The sequence below is a fragment of the Eulemur rufifrons genome, chromosome 29 (assembly GCF_041146395.1).
Source record: "Eulemur rufifrons isolate Redbay chromosome 29, OSU_ERuf_1, whole genome shotgun sequence".
NCBI classification, from domain to species: Eukaryota; Metazoa; Chordata; class Mammalia; order Primates; family Lemuridae; genus Eulemur; species Eulemur rufifrons.
The window spans coordinates 61,675,428-61,702,778 of record NC_091011.1 but is presented as its reverse complement, the minus strand read 5'-3'; the positions used below and the strand labels follow the sequence as shown (position 1 = coordinate 61,702,778).

Here is a 27,351-nt window from a genome sequence, read left to right as displayed (position 1 = left end):
TTTGTCCTTACTTGTCTCTCCACACCAAGAAAGCTGCTCTTCTGAGCCACCTGTGTGGGGTTTTATTGGGTGGTCCTGGACAGAAAGGCGAGAATAGAAAACAGAATTAAAACCCAGTTGGATTAAGAGTAATTTAAAATCCATGCATATCCATTTTGATGGGCAGTGGACCAATTTCCAGGTAATGAGACAGGGAACCATTTATTCAAAAATATTGATTGAGTGCCTGCTCCGTAAGCAGGGCTCTATGTTAGGTACCCCTCGGGCAGGGACAAAGACAAGTGAAACTAGACTCTGCTTTTCAAGAATTTGGACTTTAGAAAATAAGTCTCAAATGTCCATAATTTTCATAAAAAAGAAACAGTAATACTCTATGAGAAGTGCAGATGGTGGTATTATCTGACGATATTTTTTATGTGTACAATGTGAGTCTCAAAGGTTAGTTGTCCAGCAAGCAAGTAGGCTTTAGGAGAACATAGTTATAAAATAAGGGGAGGGAGTTGATTTTTAAAGCAAAGCCAAATATTTGATGGCAGTTGTCCCTGATCCACCAGACTCTCACCCTCATGTCTTCCACGCTGGTGCAAGCCTGACCCAGTTCGACAGCCAGCGTCCCTCTGTGGCCGTGGCCGGCTCCACCTGGGGCGTTCAGGAGGATGCCATCAGATGGCACCGCCGCCCCCAGCACTTCCCTCATCATGACCCCAGTCATGTCATTGCCATCGTTGACGTGCCACTTTCCTTGCCACCCTCACTTTGCAAGATCCTTTTATAATTACTTTGCACTATGATGCCAGGTGCTGGTTGAGGATATTACCCTTGTTTTAGAGTTGAGGAAACAATTCTGTTCCAAACTTCTGGGAGGGTCTTCAGTTCTCCATACAGGAGCTTTCAAACTTCTTTGTAGCTGTCAAACATTTTCATTCCAACACAACCTTATATGGTACCCACAGGAAAGTAGACCTGCCTCCACCTGAAGCCAGCTCAGCCCTTCTCTCGTCACACACATGTGCCCAGAGCCATTGTTCCTCACACCCTCCAGAGGATCACCTTGGATTCCCCAAGGACTCCAGGAAACCTGGTTTGAAAGCCCTTTTATTATACATTTCTCCATCGATTTTTGACTGATGGAGGCATTTCTCTCTCAGGCAGTGGTATCTGGCTTAACATACACACAAGGGAGCAGTCATTAAAAAAAAAAAACAAAAAAAACAGGCAATGGATCCTTAAGGATCAGCTCTGTCTGTTCCTTTTTGGTTTAATTTTCAGGGGAATGTTCATCTATAGAGAAATGCCAGGAGTTTACGTCCTTGTAGGGGAGCAGAAAAAAGGTAGGGGTGAGGTTAATCAGCAAAAGGAGTGTCTGAAAGGAAAGGGGGAGGCAAAGGCAAATGTTGGTGACAGAATCATTTTTGAGGATGCTTTTAAAGTTTGAGATAGGCACCCGATAACTCAGGATCGAACTCTTTTCCAAAGTTAGTGGAGGGAAAACGTCCTTTTGCATTTATTTTAGGTTAGGATAAGATCCCCTGCAATCAGAGATTGAAAAAGCATGATCAGAGTTTAATGTTGTAATTACACAAAACTTACAAAAACATTTATTTTCTCATAATAATGATATATAATAGATATTATTATCTGCAATAGGCAAAAAAGAAAAAACCTATCACACATGAATGGAATTATCATAATCTCCCCGTTGTGAATTCCCTTTATTGGAAATGCTAACATGTGTGAATTTATTTCTTATGTATCTTTTCGGTAACCTTGAAAATATTTTAGTTCTTATATCCTTGAATTGCAGCTCATTCTTGTCAGGAATTGCTAAAGAAGGAACTTGGGTCTAGAATTTAAAACGTTAAAGTTAAGTAACAACGTACAGAAGAGGATTCGAAGTAGAAACCCCAGCTCCACACCTGCCGGCTGGGTTGGCTTGATCGGGGTTCTTAGCCTCGCTAGCCAAACATTGCTCGTCTACAGACGAGCTAGTAACAGTTAAGTGAGAACAGTTAGAGAACAGTTAATGCAGCTAGTAACAGTTAAGTGAGAAAGTAGCAAGCACTTAATAAGCACTCAATTAACAAGAGCTGTTAGTAAGTGGTCGTGGGATGCAGTGGGAAAGCAGTGTGAGTAAATGAAGGCCTTGGTGCTAGCTGATTCCCATATGCCTGTCCCCAACCTGAGGGCCCTTGAGTGACATGCCCATACGGTGTCTTTGCCTCCAGCTCTAAGGGCACGCATTGCTTGCTCCAGGGAGCCCAAGGGCAGTGAATGACTAGCCCAGCCTGATGCTTCAGGACCGTGTTGGGAAGGGCAGGAAGGCAGAGGGTGGAGCTGGGCTCTGACATGCCAGGCTGCAGCCCTCACGGGCACGGCAGGAAGGCGGGCTGTGGAAGCTGTGCCGACAAAATTGGGGCACACTCCTCTGTGCCTTGTAGATGTTCACACGGCCAATCTAACGTCTTAAAGGGCAAAGTCTAGTGACTCTTAGACTGACAAGGGCAGTGTGGAGAGAGGCAGAAGGTCCTAGGTCCTGGGGGCAGGGCTGAGTCTGGAGTAAAAGCAACTCCCATGCTGGACGCGTTCGGGGAGTGTGACTGCCACACTGCAAGCCAGTTCCCTCCTGGACTTATGTTTGTCCCTGTGCCTTTGCTATGTCCATTTCTCAATCTCGGTGGGCTTTGAGGTCAAGCAGACAGGCACAAAAAAACCCTCATTTCTTTGCTGGGCAGCCAATTTGCTCATCTGAGAAAGATGGAGAATCGTGTAAGGCAGCGGGCAGCTGGGATAAGGAAGTGTGCGTGGCGCGTAGTCCGGACCCAGGGAAGGTTCAGAGCCTTCTGCTTCTTCCCCAAAGCACTCAGACGATGATGCTGCGTTTTGTCAAAAGGGTGGGGTGGGCCTTTCTTTACGATCCCCTGGGTGGAACCGGGCAGGGACCCATCATCGTAGACTCTGTCTTCAGACCAGACTGGCAAGCAGAGAGGGCACGCGTGATGTAGTGTTGAGAGAGTGGATGGCAAGTGAACAGACTCCAGTGACTCCACCAACACTTTCTCGGGACTGTTTGCCTCATTCCCCATCACTCCTCACCAGAGCCTTGCTGCTTCTGTGACACAAGCCACTTCCAGTGACTTCCTTCGCGCCAGGTTTTGCCCTGGAGTGAAGCAGTCGGAGCTGGAAGGTCCTAAAAGCCTCCAGTCCATCATCTCCAGGAGGCCGCCTGCATCCGGAGGGAAATGAGCCCACATAGGAGAGGATTCAGAGCTCCTCTTCCCAGTGTGCACGTGTCCCCAACCAGGGGGCCCTTGTGTTCCTGCTTCTCTCTTTGCTCTGTGAGCCGCTTCTGCCTAGAGCACACAGTTCCCAGAAATCTCTTCCACTCATCTCTTCCCCTCTTTTATTTGGCAACTGGACTTACTATTAAGTGTTCCAACCATTTTTGCCTTAATTAAACTTCTTTTTTTAATCAGAGTACTATAGGCACATAGTTCAAAACTCAAATAGAACCAAAGACTTAGAATGAAACACGATAGCTCCTGCCATCCTGGAACATCTGCTCACCCTATCTGTGTTGGAACTTCTGTTTCCCGGGTCCCCGGGCCTTCCTCTTTCTGGGTTTGCTCCCTTACTTTGATGGAGTAAAACGGAAGCTCCTCCATTAGCTTCCTGTGAAAAGATGCACGGGGGGTCAATTTTGAAATTATTTTTATTCTACTCTCACACTTAATAATCTCTTTGAGTATATAACTGAATTGAAAACCATTTCCCTACAGAATTTTGAGGACATTTTTTCCATTGACTTTTAGCCTGGAAAGTTTTTATCGAGAAGTTTAGGAACACTCTGATTTCCATTTCTTTGCACACAAACAATTTTTTTTCCCTGAAGCCTGGGGCTCTGAAAGTTCAGTGATCGCTCTTGCTGTAGCTCATTTTTCATTCATTATGCTGGGTGCTCAGTAGATCCATTCAGTCTGGAAATACCTATCCTCTTCTGGGACATTTTCCTGTGTTGCATCTTGGATAATTTTCTCCCCATTATTGTCTTTATTCTGTCTTTCTTGACCTCCTGTTAGTCGGATATTGGACTTTTTGCTCTGATCTTTTAGTTCTCTTACCTTGTTTCTCCTATTGTCTCTTTACCTCCTTGCCCTACTTTCTAAAAGATTTTCTTTGAGCCAGGTGTGGTGACTCATACCTGTAATCCCAGTTACTTGGGAGGCTGAGATGGGAGGACCCCTTGAGCCCAGGAGTTCAAAGCTGCAGTGAGCTATGATCACACCACTGTACTCCAGCCTGGGCAACAGAGCGAGACCCCATCTCTTTAAAAAAAAAAAATATATATTTTCTTTTACTTTACCTTAAAAATGGTATCTTAAACAATTAATTTATGATACTTTTTCATTTTTTAGGATCTGGTTCTCTTTATTTGGTTGTTTCTTATAATATTCTGCAAAATACTTGAGTTTTTCAGGGGTAATATCATTGTAATATCTTTAAAGATAACTTCTCTAGTTGTTTTCCCTTTCCTTCATTATCTTCATTTTACCAGCTGTGTGTCATTCAGGTGTTCGTGTCTTTGATGTTGGGTTGGTGCGTCTCATGCCGGAGGTGCTCCAATAGTGCTGGGTGTTCCCCAGCCAGTCGTATTTAGCAGAGCGGCTCTAACAGGCTGGCTGGAAGTCTGTGTGGGACTGACAACCAAAAGTGCATCTGCTCACCAATCAGCCTTTTGTTTGAGGATTCCCAAAAGTGAGATCTGGAAGCCACTTCCCCGGGGCCATTCAGTTTCTCAAGGGAGGAATCCCGCCGGTGATGTGCCTGGCCGTAGGCATTCTGGGAGCCCTGGCTGAGGGCAGCCCACAGTCATGCGGCATCCAGCCCTGGGCCTCGCTCCCACTCTGTACGGAGCCTGGTGGCCCCATGTCTAGAATCTCCCCAGTTCAGTTGCTCTGGAGAGTAAGCCTTTGTCCTCTTGTTAGGAAGTTGATTGGAGTGGGAAGGAGAGTGTCCTGGCAGGAACAGTGGTGAGACATCTGGTTGTGTGAGGCGGTAGAGATGACCTGTAGGTCTGACTGCCATGCATTAAGACTTTCAACTCTCCCACTGGATTCAGTCCTCACCTCACCTATGACTTGTGCAGCGCTGGATAGGTCCAGGCATGCACCTTCTCAGCTCCTTTCCTGTCGGTTAACACTTCTCCAGCCACATTCTGTCGTCTGAAAATGTTAAAATACCTTATTCATGCTTACATCAGTTAGGACGCCTCAGGTGTAAGTAGCAGAAAACACAGACTACCATACACTTAAAAAATTAGGAAATTTTTTATTGCATGTGACATGAAGTCCAGAGGCGAAGGAGCTCCAGTCCCCAACGATGGGGGACTGGCTCACCTTCTCTGCCCTTCTTTCATTCCACCCACCCTCTTCGGGCTTTTGGCTTCATCCTCAGAGTCCTGTAGCAATTCTAGGCACATCCATATATAATAAGGTGCAAATGAAGTTGGGACCACCTTTCCCTTGTGTCTCTCTCTTTTTTTTTCTTAGTGGACTTTATGTTTCAGTGTGGGTTTAGATTCACAGGAAAACTGAGCAGAAGGTACACGGATGTGCTGTACACATCCTGCCCCCTCACAGTCATGGCCTCCCCCACTGTCAACGCCCCCACCAGAGCCTTGTGTCTTTTTTTTAAAGTGAGAAAAAATCTTTCCAAAAGCCCCCCACCCCTACAAAATAAATTTTATTTCTCATGCCCTTTTCTAAGCCAATCATTAGCACGCAAGATGAAAGAGATTCCTATTACTGGTTTAGGGGTTAAAGGATGTTGGGAAGTCGTCTCCATAACTATCACAATATCTCCGCTGATCTCTTTGTTCCTTAGAGCTGACGCCTGTTTTCTCCCTTTACTGTCATTTTAGTAGGGTTTTGGAAGGGAGAAAAGGCCAATGCGTGTGATCCATCTGGATCACAGGAAGTTTTTCACACTCCCGTGTTCATTGAAGCATTATTCACTGTAGCCCAGATATGGAAACAACCTAAGTGTTCGTTGAGGAATGAATGGATAAGAAAATGTGGTCTATATACACAGGGGAACATTACTCAACCATAAAAATGAAGGAAATCCTGTGTTTTCAACAACATAGGTGAACCTTGGGAGACTTACGCCAAGTGAAATAAGTCAGACAGAGAAAGGCAAATACTGTATGATTATACGTAGAGTCTAAAAAAGTCAAACTCATAGAAGCAGTAGAATGCTGGTTCCAGGAGCTGAGGGGTGGGGGAAATGGGGAGATGTTGGACGATTTTCAGTTATAGAATGAATAAGTTCTAGGGATCCGCTATGCAGCCTGGTGACTGTAGTTAATGATACTGTATTGTACACTTGAAATTTGCTAAGAAAGTAGTTCGTAAGTATTCTCGCAACAGAAAATAACTGGGTGCAGTGTGGTTCACACCTGTAACCCCAGCACTTTGGTCAAGGCAGGAGACCAGGAATTCAAAACCAGCCTGGACAACATAGCAAGGCCCTGTCTCTAAAAAAAAAAATATTCTCACCACACACACACAAAAAAATGGTAACTATGTGAGGTATGGATATGTTAACAATTCCGGTAATTATTTCACAATATATACATATATCAAATCATCACTTGTACACCTTAAATATATGCAATTTTATTTATATCTTTTATAGAGTATAATATACTTCAATGATAGTAATAAAGTATAATATAATAACTATAATAATAATAAAGGATAATATTCCTCAATAAAGCTGGAAAAAATTAAAATTAAAAAAAAATACCCTTGGAAGTTCTTTAGCAACTGTCTTACATATACCTATACTATTAACTCTCTTTTCTTTTCTTTTTTTTTTTGCTTTTTTTATGAAATTTTTCCCATGTACAGAAAAGTAGAGAGAATTGTATATTAAACACCCATATACCTAGTTTTAACAGTTGTTATATTAATATTTTATAATTATATTTGTTTCATCTATGTTTTTTGATGATGTATTTTGAAGTAAATTGCAGATACTGTGGCATTTCACCTCTGAAGACTTCCAAATGCATCTTTAAAAAGTAAAGCTCATTTCCTGTATAGCTATGATACTGTTTTCACACTTTACAAAATCCAGCTCTCTTTTATCTCCCACAGGAGAGGGAGGTCCCATTATGATGGAGAGGGCTTCAAATAGAGCCTATTTGAAAGTTTGGAAACAAATGTTCATCAGTAGAAGATTAGTTAAGTAAAATATGATATATCCATATTACAGATTACTGGGGAATATTAAAAATGATGATATAGTTCTATACATGGAAAGATTTCTAAAACATCACTAGCTTTTTTAAAAAGCATATCTCAAAATAGTATGTACAGTGTGATCCAGTTCTTGCTTAAAAATGCATATGCATGTGTATGCACAGTAAAGAAGTCTGGAAGGATGTAAATCAAAATGCTCATAGCAGTCGATTTTGGGCGGCAGGATTATGGGTGCTGTTTTCTCCTGTGTGTGTGTCAGCATCACCTAAATGGTTATATTATGTGTATCTCCGCCTGTTAGCAGACATTAGTGTTGTTGCCCCTTCCTGCTGTAGAAGAGTTGGTATTAAAGAATGGCTGGGGACATGTGTTCTTTGGACTATCGACTATTAACACACAGAATCAATGGCATCTTAGCTTTTACGTGTATGAGAAAGAGATAGTCATTAATAAATTGTCATCCTAACAATTCTTGTAATGATACTGAAAAACCACCTATTCCCTTACTTTGTTTTGTTTTTTGTTATATATGTAACATTAAATTTACTATTTTAACCATTTTTAAGTGTACAGTTTCGTGACATTAAATGCATTCACAGTGTTGTGCAGCCATCACCACCATCCATCTCCTGAACTCTTCCATCATCTCCAATTGAAACTGTCCCCAGTAAACACGAACTCCCCATCCCTCCCTCTCTCCTGCTCCTGATAACCACTGTTCTAATTTCTGTGCAGGTACCTCATATAAGTGGAATCATCCAATATCCATCCTTTGTGTCTAGCTTATTTCATCTAGTATGATGCCTTCAAGAGTCACCCATGTTTAGCATGTATCCGAATTTCATTCCTTGTTAAAACTCGAATAATATCCAGTTGTATGGATAGACCACATTTTGTTTATCCCTTCATCTGTTGATGGACATTTGAGTTGTTTCCACCTTCGTGGTTTTATTTTTAAGTGACTTCTTTTGGAATCTGGTATGAATTCAGGTCTTTGAGAACTGAAAAGATTTTAAAGCAACAGAGAATCCAGGGTGAAAATGAGAGAGAAGGGCGACAGATCAACAGTGCTGATTCTTGTGACCTTGAAGGGGCAGCTTTCAAAGCAGAAAGCAGCAAAACAATTTTTTTTATCATGATTTTTATTCCCCAAAACTTCTTTTTCTCCCTATCTTTGCCACCTCTCCCTGGTCGATCACCTGATGAAAATAGAAAAATGGTATAAACTAGTAACAATTAACTGTAACGATTCCTCTTCTAACTCTTCTACTAATGTGAATGTGTTTGCTTTTGCTTTTGACTTGTTTTGTTTTGCTTTTTACTGCTTATGAAGCATGTAGTGTTACCTCTTATTGTGACATTGCTTTTTTGTAAGGTTAGCCATAATTGAGATGACATCTATTGCATATATATACATAGAATTCATTCATTCCTTCGTTGAGAAAAATATCTCTTCCACATCTACTATGAGCCAACCATGCCCTGAAGTGGGGTAAAGTGGCTTGCCAAAACTGAATTGAACACTTATCCTCAGAAGATACAATTAAACTACACGTGGGTCAATATTAAGAAATAAGCACAGGCTGGGTTCAGTGGCTCATGCCTGTAATCCTAGCACTTTGGGAGGCCGAAGTGGGAGGATCATTTGAGGCCAAGAGTTCAAGACCAGCCTGAGCAACATAGCAAGATCCCATCTCAACCAAAAAAAAAAAAATTAGCCAGGTGTGTTGGTACATGCCTGTAATCCCAGCTACTCAGGAGGCTGAGGCGGGAGGATCCCCTAAGCCTAGGAGTTCAAGGTCACAGCGAGCTGTGGGCCTGCCACTGCATTCCAGCCTGGGCAACAAGGCAAGACCAACCCTGTGTCTTAAAAAAAAGAAAAGAAAAGAAAAAAGAAATAGGCATGGCTATGGGTAAGGGAATTAGTGGCTCATCACCAGGACAAAACCTTTCTTCATGCCAGTATGGTAACAATTTCATAAAGTCGTAGTTTAGTAGTGAAGAACATGTGCATAGGACTGTGATTCTTCATTACTCATACTTTGGTGATTGCTCTGGTCTTGTTACCTGTTGATCTTCCCGTCGGGTTCTGCTTTCAAAGGGACGCAACCTCATGGCAAGTGCAAATGACTTACATGCAAATGGGCGAACAGTTGTAACTGGATTCACAGAAGATTAGTTCTGGGTTAAATTAACTCTCTGTCACATTCCTGTATTTGACATCCCACTCCTGCTGTTGGTCCTTTCCCTCATTCCCGTCACCAGCCCGAGACAGCCAGCAGGGCAGAACCTAACTTGACCCAGTGACTGCAGAGAGCTGGTCACTGCTAACCTTTCAGCCTTAATTCTTTCCCTTGTGCAAAATTGCCATCGACCTGCCCTCCCTGACATATTGGCAAGGCTAATGGGGCTGTTTTCTGAGCACCATTAACCTGGGTGGATCTTGTTACCTCAGAAAAGTTTATTCTGTTTGTTCCCCGCTCTTGCTTGTAGACCGTCATCTGCAAACAGCATAAGCAGCAGCACGTCTTCAAATCACAGCGGCTACACTCCAGAGCCCCCTCTGCCCCCAGTCGGAGCTGACCTCGCCAGCCGACTGTCCAGTGATGAAGGGGAGATGGACGGAGCCGACGAATCCGAGAAGCTAGACTGTCAGTTCTCCACGCACCACCCCAGACCTCTCGCGGTGAGCCTCCTGCCCCTTCCGTGCAGTTTCCCTCGTGCTTTGCAGGCACTTAGGTGATCATGCCAGACACACATTCCTAAGGAAAGGCCACCAGTACAGTGTTTGGGGAAAAGGCTTAGCCCGAGGTTGAATGATTGCCTTAGAAATACCCTTGAACGTCACAAAAGGAAAGGAAAGGGCTCCTGGTTGGTAAGAACCCTGAGTATTTGTGGTCCACCTTGAAACAAGAATGCTTGGGAAACAGTGTTTCTGTAAGTGTACTTGGGAGCTGACCTTCTGGCTCCATCTAAAATGGAGCCCCCGCTGTCTGAGCTAGCCTGGTTCAGCGGCCCTGGAGACCGACTGTCGGAGCAGTGCATCAGGTGCCCAGCCCTCGCTGGTGTTCTCCCTGGTGGTTCCGAGTTTTATTGTTATTAGTAAGTGTGGCTGTGTGGCACCAGAACTGAGAGAGAGAGAGTGTGTGTGTGTGTGTGTGTGTGTGTGTGTTGAGGGAAGGAGGAAGCAGTTCAGGTCAGCATGACTGCTGATTAACAAAAAGGGCACGTTCTTCCCAGTTCCTTGAATGAGTCCACTTAAACATGTGAAACGGTCATTGAAATTGAGGTGGGAAGTTGGTGGCATCTGCTAGAGACTTGTTTATGTTTGCCTTGTGAGCACCTGAGAAGGGAATGGCTGGTGCTACCATCACAGAGCCGAATGCAGGGGGCCTGGAACGTGGGACCCCACAGTGGTTTACTCCGGTGCCAGCCTCAGCCCAGCAGGATTAGTATTAACTATCTCTAGAGCTCAGGGACTGTGTGAGCAAAATCAGTCCTGCATCAAGATAGAGTGAGTCCCTCTTCCCTTCTGTCTGTATGATGAACGAAGGCCACATGTACTTCCTGTTTCTGGGGATGATGGTTACAACAGCCTGAGACTTTGTCTCTTGGCCAGTACAGAAATCATCAAGGATGTCTACGGCCATACCGCCCTGAATGCACCTGATTTCATCTGATCTGGGAAGCTAAGCAAGGTCAGGACTGGTTTGTACTTGGATGGGAGAAATAGTCAGGGATGATTAGAAATGCCTTTGACTGCCAGGAGTAGGAAACTCAACTCACATGGCAAAAGCACTAAGGTCACTCAATCATCTCACAAGCAGTGAGTTTAGAGGTAGGTGCTTCCGGGCTTTGTTCAGCTTCTCCACAATGTAGTGGAGCCGAGAGACAATCTCTGCAACTCTCTTTGCCTTCATGCATGGTTCCGACACGTCTACCACAGCTCCGATCTCACATCCTCACCCAGTGGCATTTCCACACAGGATGCAAAGGGACAGATAGAAAAGGGGTCTTCTTCCAAGTTGCTGTCTTACATTAGGAAAGCAAATCTTCCTGTGAAACCCCCAGCAGACTCCTCCTTATGTCCACCAGAGATGGGTCACATGCCCACCCCTAGATTGATCGATGGCAGAGAAGGAAGGGATTGCAGAGACACAGGACGAAACCAGGTTCTGGGAGGAGACCCACCTTCCCTGTTTACTGTTCCATGTCAGATAGCAGGACAAAAGTGTGGTTCTGTGAGCAAAGAAAAGACAGGGAGAGGTGGGAGTGGACGGCTGTAGGTAAGCAGGAGGACCACAGCGACCAGCAGTGAGGAACTGCAGCTCTGCTGAGACCATCGTATGCCCTCTGGGAATAGGAGCCTCCCGGGGCCACCTTGCCTTGCGCCTGTAGGGAATTAAATAATACACAGGGAGCAAAGACAAAACAGCATCTCTAGCTCCAGAGTCTGAAAGATACGAAGCTTTACCAGAAGGCCAGACTCTGGAGTACATCAAGACATTTGTCCAAATGACAAGCTGCCAGACTACAGAGGATTAGCTGAACTCAGAACATGGTGCATCTGTGTGCCCTCAGTGGTTTGCTGATTTCAGTGGAAAGGCCATGGATTTGTTTCTTTGCTGACCTTTCTCTCAAATCATTTTTGGTAATGAATCCTTGCTCAGTGCTGTCTGTAGCAATTGGGATGAAGGAAGAAGTGATGGCCAGGCCGGGAACAGCTCCTCCCACATACCGCTGGGGACCAGCTTCCACGTTGGAGAATTCCCTTTGTGTGTTTTCTTGCTTGGTCAGTAAGCACTTAATATGAAGGTGCAGAAAAGTGGTTTTCATCAGCGCTACCAGATTTGATGGGTTGGCAAGATTTTAATGCAAAATCCCCAAAACACAAGCAGAAACAGAACAAAGGGAAGGTCTTACATTTCTTCCGGAGAACTGTTCCAAAGGCTGGTTCCAGGATGGGTTTGTGGAATGAGTGCCAATCCAACCCTGTGTCTGGGATGGAGGCCAGGGAGCTGCTAGGAGGCCTGGAGGAAGGGGGAAAAGCTGCTTTTGAGTTATAGAGTCATTTGCAGACTCGCCTGAGCTCTAGACCAGCCAAATGTCACCTTGTCAGAGGCCGCTTGCATTCCTGTCTCCTGGCTTTCCGGTTGTCCTAACATCATAATCAAATAGTGTTTATTGAACATCTGAATGCTTGTATTTCAGCTATATATTGTATTTGTGTGTACATATATATACACACACACATATATATAAATTTTTTTTTTTTAGACAGGGTCTCGCTCTGTTGCCCAGGCTAGAGTGCAGTAGCATCATCATAGCTCACTGTAACCTCAAACTCCTGGGCTCAAGTGATCACCCGGCTAATTTTTTTATTTTTGTAGAGACAGGGTCTTGCTGTGTTGCTCAGGCTGGTCTCAGACTCCTGGCCACAATGATCTCCCACCCTGGCCTCCCAAAGTGCTGGGATTACAGGCATGAACCACTGTGCCCAGCTCAGCCATATATTTTAAACATGATGGTGGGTTTTAAAGATTTTGTAGGACCTTGTCTCCTCAATCCATTCATTAGCCCAAATCCCTACTATGCTCATAGTAAGGAGGGAGGAAAAAGAGAATGGGATCCCCTGTCTACACATTGGTAGTTGAGTCAGGTACATAGGCGTTACATATATAACATAAAACAGCCATGTAGGGAATCCAAGGCGAAAGGTAATGAAGTATGAAATAAGTGTGCTGTGGGAATTCACAGTGGGAAGGTTAATCAGATGAGGGCCACTGGCAATCAGCATCTTGATTAGGACACCGAGAGAGGGGAGGATTTGGATTGACAAAGAGAAGAGGGAAGGAGACTGCAAGCAGTGGGAACAGCATGAGCGAAAGCTTGACGGCCGGCATGGGCTGGGGGAGGCAGAGATGAGGTCAGGACTGGGAAAGGAGGGCTTTTAGCCTGGCTGGAAGCGAAGCGGCTCTGTGGACATTGGATAGGAAAGGTGTGACCCGGGACACCAGAACAAGCAGTTTCCATTACTGCCGTGAGAAGCAGGGAGCCACTGGGTTCCTTGAGAAGATGGACGATGTGATGAACAGATGGTGCTGAGAAATCACCCGGCTGCTGGCGGTTGTGCTGTGTGTTTCTTAACCTAAAATACTGGCTCAGTCCCTGGAGTGGAGAATGTGGCCCCCTTAGCACCACAGAAAATTGAATGTAGCCATGGTTGAGTTATAATGTGAGGTTATGCAGAAAATCTAGAGCTCAAACTATGGCACCACAGAAATATTTTTGGCTTCAGTACTATTTGCTTCTTTATTTCGAGTAAAATGGTGCCCCTGTGTGTTTTTATGCAAATGTTATTTTTCTCCATATAGTTTATATTAGCTTATTAACCTGTAATCAAAATTAAAATTTTTTTCCCTCACAGTTTTGCTCATTCGGCAGTCGCCTCATGGGACGCGGGTACTATGTGTTTGATAGAAGATGGGATCGTTTTCGATTCGCACTAAACTCCATGGTAGAAAAACACTTGAATTCACAGATGTGGAAGTAAGTGAGCAGTTTTTGTGCAGTATAAGATTAGAGCTGCCCCACAATGATCTGAGCCCTAACCTTCCAAGTAAATGTCAGTGGTTGGCTTTTCATAGAACAAAATGATTCTCAAATCGGGATTCTTGATTAATTCTTGAATATCAGGTCTTAATGGTTTGCCCATAGTTTTTTAGAAATACGTATGATGTGTTGTATGCTTTTTCTGCTTTGGAGATCATTTCTGTGTTGGTTATATTCTAAACTAAATGAAAAGGATATTAGATGAGATCTTGTTTATTTAACAGTGTTAAAAGGCCTTTTTTTTATTACTACTAAGAGCATCTAAGGAAATTAAGAATATGCTTCTGTTTGCAATGTTAATGCTACAATATCAGGACTAAAGATTTCATAATGGTTATGGACCAATTTCTAGTTCTTTGCTGTCCTGTGAAAACATATGAACAGTTGCCAACAGGGCAGATCCTGAGCAATGCTGTGAAGTTGGTTAAGTTTGTCTTTGGCCCTTCCCAGCTCCCTAGGACGCCCTCCTCACCTTTACTTGTACTTCTTTCTCCCTTAAACTCAACTTATGTCCCTTTTCTCTCAGGTCCCTTTATTCTCCAACACTTCCCAATGTATTTACATATCAATGGGGGATTCATGAAAAGGGAAGAAACCTTGATTTGGTAGAATGCTATTGGGAAGGCAGGACAGGCCTAGACTCTCTCAAACCACAGCACACCAGGCACTGCCACACTGGCCACTTGATAATGTCAGTCCAGCCCACGGGGCGTACCCCTCCCTACTCCTACACAGGTGAGCTCTCCAGACATCATAGTTCATTCCAGTCACGGATCACGTAAGCCTGGGCCCAGAGAGTCCAGGATGGCCAACAGCTGAGACCCCTGCTCTGCCCACAGAGGCCCAGGAGAGGCAACGAGTAATGGGAGGGGAACAGAATTCAAAACTTGCCCCTCTCCCAGACAGCTCTGACACCTCAGCCCCTTTCCTAAAAGCCTAAAGAGCTTCCAGACCTGAGCTTCTAGGAGAAGTGAGCCCCATTTGTGTCTGCGTTGAGCTCTCATGGTGGACTTAGGACTAAATGTTGACATTTCATATAAAGTAGGAAAGGGCCACAAGAGAAGCTTATCGTTTCTTCCCATTTGAGTGACTGCCCGGTGTGTCTGAAGGGCACCCTTGGTATCGACTTGTGCCCATTCCAAACAGCAACAGGTTGGCGCTGCATGTGGGGTTACCGTGATCTCAGTTATTTGGTGATTGATCCTCTGCGCTTATTCCCCAAGATGGCAGCCAGCCCTGGCGATTCTCGCAGCCCTTTGCTCTCCTGTTGTATGGAAGTGTAAATCCCGGACACGCGGAAGGAATGTGTTGATCTGTATTGCACTCCCTGGTGTCCTGTCCGCTCAAGCTCCATGTTCCTTTCCTCCTCAGGCACAGAAGCCCGAGCCACAGGGCATCAGGTCCCTCCCCCCTGTTCAGGACTTGCCTAACCAATCTGCTGTCACTGAGCAACATTGGGGCTGCCTGGGTGTCAACTCTGGAGAGCGTAGCACCCCGCTGCCCTCTCAACCTCGCTGCCCAAACCCCAGGCCCCGACGGGCCCGAACCTGGAGGGATGGCAGCCGATGGGGGCGTGGAAGACATTAGGAAGAAAAGGAACGGCCAAGACTCTTTTTTCTTTAACAAGCATTTAACTCTGCATCAGGAGACGCCAACACAGTATTCTCTTTCAGCCAGGTCAGCATCTGGTCCTCCATGCCACCTGGCCGGGGAGGATGGGCACTGTCAGTAATTTATTCGCATCTATGGGCTTGTGTATGGGACTTCCCTAGGCCAGTGTGCAAAGCTTAAGCCGGGGCACAGCCCAGCGAAGCTGAGATCCACTGCCATTGGGCACCTAGAAAAACACATTCGGCCTGGGGGGAGGGGCTCCCCGGGACAGTGAGCTGCCACGTGCCCCTCCCCTGCCCCCGCTCCCCTCCCGCTGCCCCACAGTGCACTCAGGATCAGTGGGGAGAGGAAGGAAAGGGACAGAAAGTATGCCAACGTCAGGTGAGATTTAGGACTTCAACTCAGCTGGTCAGCACAAGCTGAAGCATGAATTTATACTATTTAATGAGAAAGTTATAAATTGGGACATTAAAAGTGGATCCCGTTCAAAGTCATCGATCGGGATCCTCTCTAAATGAGCCACCTGGTATTTGTAAATAACTTTGTATTACAAGTAATTGCCAAACCTCTGCCCCCATGGATTTCTAGCCACACTTCAGCTGGTAAGGAGACTTGAGTCAAGGACAGATTGAGTGGGATGCCTGTAGTACACAGCAAGGCAACAGAGACAGCAGGAAAGTTTGCTGACGCCTCACACGCTGAGAAATGTTCCCCAGCCCTGTCAGGAAGGGGTTATGCAGTGCCAGACAGTTCTAAGGATGTGTAGACCTTTCCAGTCTGGTGCCATGGGAGTCCTTGCCCAGCATGCATGGTCCCTGACAGTACGGTTGTGTTGCTGCTGAGATTCACCTGCTCGCCCATCCACCTGCCCATCCATCCATCCATCCATTCACTCATTCATTCATTGCAACAAGTATTTATGGAGCAGCTCGTTTAGTGCTGACAGGATCTCTGACCTTCTTTAGGCTTGAGAGAAAGTAAATTCACAATGCCACCATGGCCGCCGTGGGTTCGGCAACATTTGATCTCCTCGGTCTGACATTTTCAAGGACGCTGTGCTTCTGTATTCAAGGATTCCTCTGGATTCCACCCTAAAGATGGAAACCACAGGCTCCACTGAAGTGCAGGCTGAAAAAACAGAATCTTCAGGGAGAGGAAGGCTAGGAGAGGCGTTTGCGTCTCAGTTTGCGTCTCAGCGGGGCCTCTTTGCAGAGTTCCCTGACACCTGGTCCTGACACTACAGCCAGGAAGGTGGCCTCCAAAGGAGAGGAGGGACGTGGTGAGGCCCGCTGGGGCACAGGCCTCACGTGCGGCTTTCAGAGAAGGAAAGCTCGTTCCTAATTGCTGGTGAGCCCCAGCTACACTGAAATGATTTCCCCAGGAAATGGGGGATAGTGGGGGAACGGTGAGAAGTAGGAAAGGACCAGCCTGAAATCATCCACTCGGCTCCTGAGGTCAGCATCCTGTCCTGCAAAATCAGGAACAAACAGTGACCCCACAGCCACGGTGCCTCCTCCTGGTCCCTAGAGTAGCAGCAGTGTTGACCCAGGCCATAGACTGGACTCGGGAGCCATTTCCAGCACAAGTCAAAAGACTGGGTTTGCAGGGAGGCTCCAGAAGTGACCCACTGCCTGGTGCTGGCCTTGGCTCTGGGGAGTTCACTCTGAGGCGCTCCCCAGGCTCCAAGAAAACCAAAGAAGAAAACAGTGGGTTTCCCCTCTCCCGTCCGTATGTTCCCCTCCTGCCCATAGCCTGCATTTATCTTCAGAACAAACTAGAAATTTCTGGTCCTCTTCTCTGGATACATGAGAGCCCCCCCCCCACCTTTTCCAAATACAGGGACAGGAAGACCTGCTAAAGGGCAGCCACACCCCCACATAGCTCCTCTGAGCGAGAGCTAGGTAGAATGGGGTGTATAGGAAAAAAGAGTCAGTTCTGAGTACAGACAACTTGACATCGTCTCCATTTCCTGAGCCCCCGCCCCTCCACAGCCGGGCTGCCGAGGCCCAGCAGCTACCAGCAGACAGGGAGTGGGGCTCTCTGCAGAGTACGCCAGAGGCTGCAGACGGCAAATGCAGGAGGATGCAGACTGCCTCCAGCCCAGAGCAGGGTGGGGACGCAGGGGACGGACAGGGGCCTGGGACACCCTGAGAGTCTGTGGACAGAGGCTGCAGTGGGTGGAGGGGGACACTCCAGCCCATATGCCCAGGTAGCAAAGCCCTGTCCTCACATTTCTTACTTCAAACCAGGGCCTACATGTGAAATGACCACTTCTCATTGCAAACCACCTTCATTGCTGCCAAAAGAAAAAGAAAGAAACAGAGAGAGAGAGAGAAATTGAGAGGGGAGAATACTGTTGGGAAAATTTATATTATAAATAACATTTGCCTTTTACTCATGAACCCAAATCAGCCATTGTCCAGTAGCCAAGCATGGAGAAAGCATCTGAGGACCGGGAGTGATTCCATTTAGGCGCTGGATGTTGCAATGGGGGCACCATGAGCAAGGGCCATCCTTCAGATCTCACCATCCTTCAAGGCCTCATTCTCCATAGTCTGGTTCCGCCAGGGTGTCCTCTGTAGCCCTGATGCACAAACTTCATCGAGCCTCCCGAGCAATGCCGACCCGACGTCTCACTGTTTCTCTTTCACTCTTCTCTCATGTTTAGGAAGATCCCTCCTGCGGCAGATAGCCCCCTGCCCTCGCCAGCAGCCCACATCACCACCCCTGTTCCAGCATCCGTTTTGCAGCCTTTCAGCAACCCCAGTGCTGTGTATCTTCCTTCAGCTCCCATCAGCTCGAGACTCACCTCTTCTTACATAATGACATCAGCCATGCTCTCAAACGCAGCTTTTGTGGCATCGCCGGACCCGAGCGCCCTCATGCCCCACACCACAGCTTTCCCTCATGTGGCCGCAACCCTCAGCATCATGGACTCAACCTTCAAGGCCCCATCCGCCGTGTCCCCGATACCAGCCGTCATCCCTTCCCCATCCCACAAGCCATCCAAAACCAAAACCAGCAAATCCTCAAAAGTCAAAGACCTGTCTGCCCGTAGCGACGAGTCTCCAAGTAACAAAAAGAGGAAGCCGCAGTCTTCGACTTCCTCCTCCTCCTCTTCCTCCTTGTCCTTGCAGACACCCCTCTCGTCTCCACTGTCAGGGCCCCACAAAAAGAACTGTGTTTTGAACGCCAGTTCTGCTTTGAACTCCTATCAGGCGGCCCTTCCCTATAACAGTCTGTCTGTGCACAACTCAAACAACGGGCTGAGCCCACTCAGTGCCAAACTGGAGCCCTCAGGACGGACCTCGCTGCCCGGCAGCCCCGCGGACATAGTGAGACAGGTGGGCGCGGTGGGAGGCAGCAGTGACTCCTGTGCCCTCTCTGTGCCCTCCCTTGCGCTCCACGCAGGGGACCTCTCTCTGGCCTCACACAATGCCGTGTCTTCTCTGCCCCTCTCTTTTGACAAATCAGAAGGAAAAAAGCGTAAGAACTCGAGTTCTAGTAGCAAAGCCTGTAAAATCACTAAAATGCCTGGTATGAATAGCGTTCACAAAAAGAACCCGCCCGGCCTTCTTGCACCGGTGCCCGAGCCCGTTAACAGCACCTCCTCTCGGCAGGTAAGGGACTTCCTGGCACTGCCTTCACCAGCTCTGGGGGGCAGGGGGAGCTGGGCAGCGCCCCTGCTTAGCCAGGTGGCTCAGACAGGTGACACAAGCGGGACTCCTTTTCTCGCCTTCCCCAAAGGCAATGTTCGCCCTCTGCTTTGAGAGCAGTTTAACAAATACTTACTACAACTCTCGCTCTGTGCTGGGCACTGTTCTAAGCACTTTACAAGTATTACCTCATTTCGTCCTCACAGCACCCAAGTGTAGGTGGTACAATGGTTACCACCACTTTACCGATGAGTAAACTGAGGCACAGAGAGATTCTGAGTTCTGTCTTATATTTTGAGGTTCTGAGGACAATGTCATTAAAGAGTTCTGTTTGCTGAGAAGTTGGGTCTGATCTCTGGGAAGCCTCTTAGGAGGAGTCAGAGGCCCAGGCAGGTTAAATGATGACCCGGGGTCCCGCCTGGGGAGTGGTAGCCTGTGTGTCCTGGCTCCCAGGTGACTGTCCTCTCACTTTGCCAGGCTGCCTCAGCCCCCACCTCCTCCTAACGTAACTCCTTCCTTCCTAAAGGCGCACCTCCCCCCAACTGGCAAAGAAATGTTCAGTGCCATTGTGCAAATGGAGGGTGTGTCGTGGGAAGCTGAGAACACGTCGTGCAATCTGAGAACACATGTTTCCTTCCCTCGAGCTCTGCTCTCATCCCCGAGTCTAGTCTTCCTCCTCAGGCTGGGGGAGCTACGTAGGAGAGCCCACCGCCACCCCCGCCCCAGACTCTGGGGCGCTTGAACATAGACGGGCAGAAGCGGGGAGGGGCCCGGCCTGGGGTTCTCTGCAGAGCCGAGTGCAGCGGGGGTGCTGGCCTGCCCGGCAGCCTGCACCTGTGGGGACAGCATGTGCAGAGACTGCAGTGGCAGCCGCAGCAGTAAGTGGGCCAAACCCCAAGCCCAGCCGCGTCTAGGGAGGAGGACTTTGGAGAGATGGGAGGCAGTTGTTAAAAAGATGTTTTAATGTTTTGTGTCACCGTTTATGAGACTTGTTATAACCTCACGAAGAGCACATCCTGAGGGGGATTCACAAATCACAAGTACACACATGAGAAACAGCAAGTTTGGAGCCCAAGGGCCAGACAAGCTGCAACCCGCGGCCAAGGTGAGAGGAGGGGAAGACGCAGGTCCTCTGGCTAGAGCCTGGGGCACCATCTGGCTCCCCACTTCCAGGGGCGTGGGGGTGGGGGGCCAGCGCCCACAGGGCTCTACCTGGAGACGAAACTGCTGGTCGGCGCCACCTCCAGGTCTCAGAGTGGAGGGCAGAGCCAGGGCGTCTCAACCTTGAATGTGCACACACATCACCTGGGCGTCCTGTGAAAATGCAGGTTCTGAGTCAGCAAGCCTGGGTGGGACCAGGAGTCTGTTTCTAGCAGCCTCCAGGCGGTGCCACGGCACTGGTTTGCAGGCCACACCTTGGGCAGCGAGGCTGCATGGCATCTCCTCATTTTAGGTAGAGTTCCAGCAGCTAACACTTCTGTGATAGGCTCTGCTCCAAGCATTCATTTTACAGTTACCTGCTATTACTCCCATTCTACAGAGGAGTAAACCAAGGCGCAGGAAGGTTAAATAAGGTACCCAAACTAAGTGTTGATAACTACACAGCAAGCAAATAGCAGGGCTGGATTTATACCCAGGTGTTTTGGTTCTGGAGTCCGGGCTCCATGCTGTGAATGGAGCGCCTCTGTGCTGAGTCAGTGTGGCTGTGCTGATCCTTTGATCTGCAGGACCACAGGAAGTGCTTGGTAAACACGGTGAATCAGCCCACACTGAAAGAGCAGACAAGTGCTCAGGAAGGCGGGGAATCAAATAACCTGGTGCATTTAATGGCTGCCTCGGGTCCGGTCAGCTTTGGTTCTTTAATGCAGGGGATACCTTGGTGCTAGTCACCAGGCCATTAAGAAAAAGCTCTGTCCAGGATCACCACCAGTGATGTCCAAGTGTTGGGGAAAGGCAAAGGCCCTTGGGTTTGGGAGAGGCAAAGCACGAGCTTGAGAAACCCAAGATAAACCTGTGCCTTGGGGACAACTTTGGGAATCTATTTAATTGTACCTGATAGGTGCAAGGCCAGAAGTTGCCACAGAAGTATTAAAATGAACAGAAAGCAAGACTGAACGTAAGGCAAATGTCTACGCAAAGGCCAGTTCATGCAGAAGAGGAGCTGTTTATAGGGCGAAGGCCAGAGCTGCCTTTGGAAACAAGACAGGGACACAGGGGTAGTACCTGGAATCAGCTCCCCCGGGACCCAGCCCCCGCCCGCCAAGGACGGTCACAGAGGAAGGGGAAGAGCCCGGCGGCCACGCCCACGTGCCCCAGCTCAGGCCCTCCCCTCCCCTTGCAGCACCATGGTGCTATTTTTCTGAAGAACGGCATCCTGTGTCTCCTGGCCAGGAAAACTGACCCAGCAAAAGACCCAGGTGTTGCATCTGCAGCTGGTCTGAGGGAGTCGGGGCTGGAAACAAGATGGGTCTGGGACGGAGGGTCGGAGCTGGAAAAGCTGGGCCTCTGCTAAGCGATGTGCTCCCAAGAGGGGCTGGGATTCTAACCAGATGCCCTCGTCCTCATCCCTGAAACGTGCAGTCCGTCCACCCGGGGAGCAGAATCAAGAGCTCCCCCCATTCCACTGGTCCTCCGGGAAGGAGGGGGGCATCGCTGAGGCACCCTCTGAAACATTCCCGTTTTCTCTGCCATTTACGGCGGAAACACCAGTTCCCAATCGACGTGCGGGAATGAGGCGATGCTGTGCTGCCCCTCCCTCCCCTGGCAACCTGTGGCGGTGGTGGGCCTTTCCCAGGCCGGCTCTTGTGTCTCAGTGGGGCTTCACTGGTGTCTTTCAGGTTGGGAAAAATAGCAGCCTAGCTTTGTCACAATCCAGTCCTTCAAGCATATCCAGCCCAGGACACAGCCGACAGGTAAGTTACGGGGGGACAAAAACACAGAGGCTCATCGGCAGGGCGGAAGGAGTGTGGGCCCTGGCTGGACTCTCTTCTCCAGTGAAGAGCATGCCTAACCGCGGCCTCTAGTTATTAGCTGTGTGCCCTTGGGCAAGTGTCTTCATTTCTCTGTGCTTCCATTTCCTCCGTCTGTAAAGTGGGGATCATGAGGGCCCCTAACTCATATGGCTTTTGTAAGGACTAGTTTATTCACTTAAAGCCTCTAGAAAATGCCTGGCACGTAGCAAACGCACGAAACAACAGCTAAAAGAGTGTTAGCTGTTGCTATTACCAGCTGTGTGATCTTAGGCAGATTTCTCCTCTGAGTCTCATTCGTTTCATCTGTTAAATGGCAACATTGCTGCCCACCTCCTAAGGCTATTGTGAAAATCCAGTAAGATGATGTTAAGTAAAGGCCCTTGGCATGTGTCAATCACTGCTTTCTCAAAAGCCTCTGGTGAGCGGTAGCCACCATCCAGGATGCAGTTTCATGTTGGGAATATTCAAAACAGACTTAGCAATTTTATAAACTTGAGATGTGAGAGTAGTCAATGTGTACGCCCAGTGACAAATGATTTTCTCAAGAGAATCTCCGTGTATGTGTCTGGGGAAGACCAGGGACAGCCAGAGGATGGGCTTGTGCCTGTTATGTCTGGTTGGACAATATATGTATGTATATATTAATACATAGCTGTGTTGTTCTGTGTCTTAGTGTGCCGCATGTTTTGCAGACACCAAGTAATGATGTGTTTGAGTTTTGCTCTTTGGGGTTTTCCCACAAATTTGGGGTAGAGTTTGGATGAAGATTATGGGGAAACAGTTTTTGTACCCCCATGTCAAGAAGGATCTTCTCCCCATTTTGAGACACTATCGCCCTTTCTTTGCCTGTGCACCTGCAGCCGTCACTGTGCTGCGTGGTGAGGGAGGCACATTCATGCCCAGGCAGTCGGCCTCTGGTTATGGGGTCTCTTGCAGAGGTGCTGCGAACCCAAAATGCCTGCAATCAGCCTTAAAAATAATAATTGCAATAGCTACCACTTGTTGAGCCCTTTCTCTGCCATAGCACAGTGACTGTGCCCTTTACATACGTTACACATTTACATCTTTTAACAACACTGTGAGAAACAAGATGATTATATTCATGTTATAGATGAAGATGGCTGTACCAAGAAGTTAAGTAACTTGAACCCCAAATCTCCAACTCCAGGGCCTCTGTGTTTAACCCAACACTATTCTTCTTCCTTAGATAATTCACTAGGTTATCTATAGGTTTTGTAGGACAAGGTGAACTAATAGATTACAAAAATGAAGACATCAATTATTTGATCACCTCTCCTGAAGAGGAATCCCATAAATGTCCCTGGCACTTGTCGCTGTTTTCCTCTACAGCGAGGGACTTTGTGACTGCTTTACATACGTGGAGTGCTTTCATCCATCACGTCATTTGCTGTTCCAGCTGCCCTTTACTGTATACAGGAGCTGGGATATTATCCTTTCGACTAGAGATGAGAAAACTGGGGCTCCGTCCTTGAATTCTTGTGGATAATCTCAAATATATGGTTTTGAAACAAGTTTTTCTTTTCTTTCCTAGAAGAACACAAACAGAATGGGCAGGATAAGGACTCTTCCATAACAAGACTATGAAGCCACTTCCAAACCAATTCCTGGCCACCTGATCCCACCCCAGGAGGCCGTGGGGAGGAGGGAGGGGAGTGGGCCATGGGGGAGAGTCTATTTCCTCTGCCCTGCCCGTGGCTCTGGCCTTTCTTCTTCTGCTTATTTTTTTTTTTTTTTTTCAATTGACCAGTTTTTAGTTTTGAAGAAAAAGGCAAAAGAACGTGAATTTGAGATTTACAGAAAACAACACCAGTGTTTTGTTTCCGTTGTCTTTCCTTTCATTTGCCACATTTATACATTCTTCCAAATTTGAGGCACTCCCCTAGCTCCTGATGCTGCTACTGCACCATCATCTTGCTCCAGCCATGCGAGCAGACATGGCAGAACATCAGTTCTGGGTTGGCACCGCCTGAAGCTCTTCGACTTTAGCACACAGAGAGTCCTTTTCCTTCCTTGTCCTCTCCACCCGATCCCTCCCTCCCATCCCTCCACCTGCCACTCACTGGGTCCCCGCCAGCCCCTGGAAGGAGCTGGCTCTTACAGCCTCCCCTCTGGACTGTGTGCAGGGGGAGGTAATTTTGCTGGGAGAAGCTGAAAGCAGAGAGACAGGTGGGAGGGTCGGGAGGTGCCCTCGTCAGGTTTCTACAGCCCGCCATGGCTGGAGCCTAATGCTAGGGGCACAGCTGAGAACAGCTCCATTTCATGATGTGGCTTACGCACATCCACTGCCCAGCCGTGCAGCTCAGAAAGGAGACACCAGGTCAGGGATGGGGGCTGGACTGGGTCTGGGAGGGTGGCAGGAAGCAGAGCTGGGAGGTAGGGGACAATCAATCCCTCAAAAGATGGTGGGAACCCAGTGACTGTGGTGGTCCGAGCTTGTTGGGAATCTACCGAATCCCTTCCAGGGCACAGTGTGCAAGTGTCCAAAGCAGGGTGAGCCAGAAAGGGAGAAATCCCAGGAAAAAGGCCACGAGAACCCGGAAAGCCACTCCCTGAGGAGGCACGGTGACCACACACAGCTGCTGCAGGTTCTCAAGGTGCCCTCCGGGGCTAGGAAGGGTCCTCTGGGTAAAGCTTCCTTGGAGAGTTATGTGTCAAACCCCCTGTGAGAATAAATACTAGCGTTTCCCACCCACCCCCGGTGGCCTGGGCCACAGGCACCCGGCGGGATCAGCACAGCCGTTGACCAGCATGTGCTACGTGACCGGATGCCCCCACTCAGAGACAGCCATCCCCAAGAAGGCATGGGAAGGATGAGCCACTGCTTAGTGACCAAGAGCCATTTGGAAGAGCCGGAACAGAGCCTTTGGAATCCAGCAGCTACAGAAACATTCACACTGGAGGTTCGAAAGAAACACCAATACCATAAGCTCTAATAGGGAGTCATAATCAGGAAAGGAGTTAACAATATAAAATAGGTGTTCTGTGCTAGTAATCATGTAACTTTGCATACGGGATGGAGCAGAGCCACTAGGAGGTTTGCTTCATCCTTAAATCAGAAATGAATGCTAGTTTTGCAGCTGGGCACAACCCTCGTCCCCACCCTGACGCTTTCCTTTCCTTTCCCGTCCCCCAACCCAAAGATCAGACTACTGTTAAGTCTCACCTTACGACTGGAATCTGCAAAGACGGGAGGCAAACGGAGTGATTTGCATCAATGGAATTGCACTGACAGTGTTTCATATAGGATTACTAAATTTTTTAGTATAAAATGAAGATTTTTTTAAAAATCAGGAGTTGATATTAAGTATCAGAACATTAGTTCGGATGATTTCATTTTTATTTCTACAGTGTTAAAAGTGCACTTATATGCTGGTTTATTTACATCTTGGGAAAAAGAGACTGCAAATTGAAGGGACGATTGTTACTTTTTCTTTTTTTAAAAAAAAAAAGGTTAAGGCAGATTTTAAACTTATAAATGTTTAAGAAATTATAAACAAGGTTAGACCCTTTGGAAAAAAGCTTAGAAGATATTCTTAAAGTAAATTTTTATAGTGTTAATTTTGTAATAATTTATGTTTTACTATATTACAGAGCTAACTGACCAGAATAGTTTCAGAAACAATATGAAACTTAGGAAAGTTTAAGCAATGTTTATATTTTTAAAATGTTCTTTGAATTATGTTTTTAATTGTACATTTCTTCAGACTGAAAAGTATGTACATATCTTTGTTATTTTTGCACAATTTTTGTCTTGTTCGGTTTCAGAAGTCTGTTGTTTTTTATAATTTATTTTGAGTTGTAAAACTCGCGGGAGTAAACACAAAACAAAATCTCAGCAACAAAATAACCCTCTGATTTATAAACTCTTGTATTCGAGGAGGGAAAACAAAGGTTGGGAGATTCAGTGGCTGCTCCTGAAAAATAACGTCTCAACAGAGACTGAAGGAGCCATTCGGCTTAAACAGTGTGGCTCTCTCCATCTGGAATTGGAAGCCGGAATAAAGAGGCTCCCCATCGAATGCTGCTTACTTTGTTGAAAGACTGGCTGTGACCAAGGTGAGGACATTTCTGGAAAACTGAGCAAAAAAGGGAAACCCACGGCATTTCTTCCTTCATGATCAACTACAGGTTTACTTTATAATGATGTGTTAGAAACTTGCAGCTTGAAAAATGGAATGCAAATAAAAGGTTCTCTTTGGGTTTGTTTTCATGGAGTTAAACTGGAGCAGCCTATGAAGCATTATTAGGGTGACATCCTTTGGGTCCTTCCGTTCTGCACACCCACTCAGTCTTCTCTCCCAGCCCCTTGACTGCACACACCCCTGTTTGCCTGAAGATCTCCTGACTTGTCGCCAGCCATAGAGGCTCGAAAGCTCTGGTTGTTAAGCATAACGCAATGCATAGACCTGTCAGCCATAAAAAAAAAAACAAAAAACAGAAAAAAAAAAAAAACGCGACTTGGATAACTTGTATGCCTTCTTTTGTATCAATGTACCAATTGTAAATAACGCTGATCAACCTTTGTAGAGAATAGTTTATACAGCATATTCTATTATTGCTGATTCTCAGTGAACTCCTGTTTTAAAAAAGGAAAAAAAGAAATTTTCTATTTACCTTCTATTTTGTTATGCTGTCGGCCCATGGCACTTTAACAAAACTCTGTGGGTTTTACGTAGCTGGTCAGTCATGGGGTATATTAAATAACTGTTGTTGCACAGACAAGAATTTGCACCTGCTCATTTGTCCTTTCCTACTACCGATTTTAGAACCTTTTCCAGAAGAATTTTGAAGAAAGCATGTCCAATCATCCTGAACAAATGCCACACTTGTGGGGTGGGTTTCCTTTCTACGATCCATATTTTGTAACACTAAGTATTTTCCTTCTTTGTCCCGCACCTTTATGTATTAGCACTATCAGATAGAATTCATTCCATGCCTGTGATATTGTAAGCAGAATTAATGTCTAAAGTAGGTGTAAATAATAAATTCTATGGCTTACAGTTTTAAAAGGAAAGAACAAACATGTATCTATTGATACTGCCATGGTTCAACACCAGGCCTGGAAATATTCTCCAGTGAGCGATTGTATTTTTTTTTTTTTTTTTGCTTTTTTTTTTTTTTTTTTGTAACATGGCTTTGTAAATAAAATAATTTATATGTTTGTAAAACAAAGTCTTCGGGTTTTTATAAAATTTAAATTTGGGGTATTTTATTTTT

The 27,351-nt window shown here is 46.8% G+C and overlaps 1 protein-coding gene across 3 annotated transcripts in view; it reads left to right on the top strand.

The window, feature by feature from the left end:
- Positions 1 to 27,007, top strand: part of ATXN7L1 (ataxin 7 like 1) — a 226,426-nt gene extending 199,419 nt beyond the window's left edge. For 2 of the 3 annotated variants that reach the window (XM_069461564.1, XM_069461566.1), the window contains 5 exons: positions 9,756 to 9,948; positions 13,690 to 13,811; positions 18,154 to 19,105; positions 21,979 to 22,053; positions 23,666 to 27,007. In XM_069461564.1, coding sequence (XP_069317665.1) covers positions 9,756 to 9,948; positions 13,690 to 13,811; positions 18,154 to 19,105; positions 21,979 to 22,053; positions 23,666 to 23,707 — 1,384 coding nt within the window. In that variant the 3' untranslated portion in view covers positions 23,708 to 27,007. The remainder of the gene's footprint in view (positions 1 to 9,755; positions 9,949 to 13,689; positions 13,812 to 18,153; positions 19,106 to 21,978; positions 22,054 to 23,665) is intronic. The other variant, XM_069461565.1, reaches the window with a different exon arrangement.
- The last annotated feature ends 344 nt before the right edge of the window (positions 27,008 to 27,351 follow it).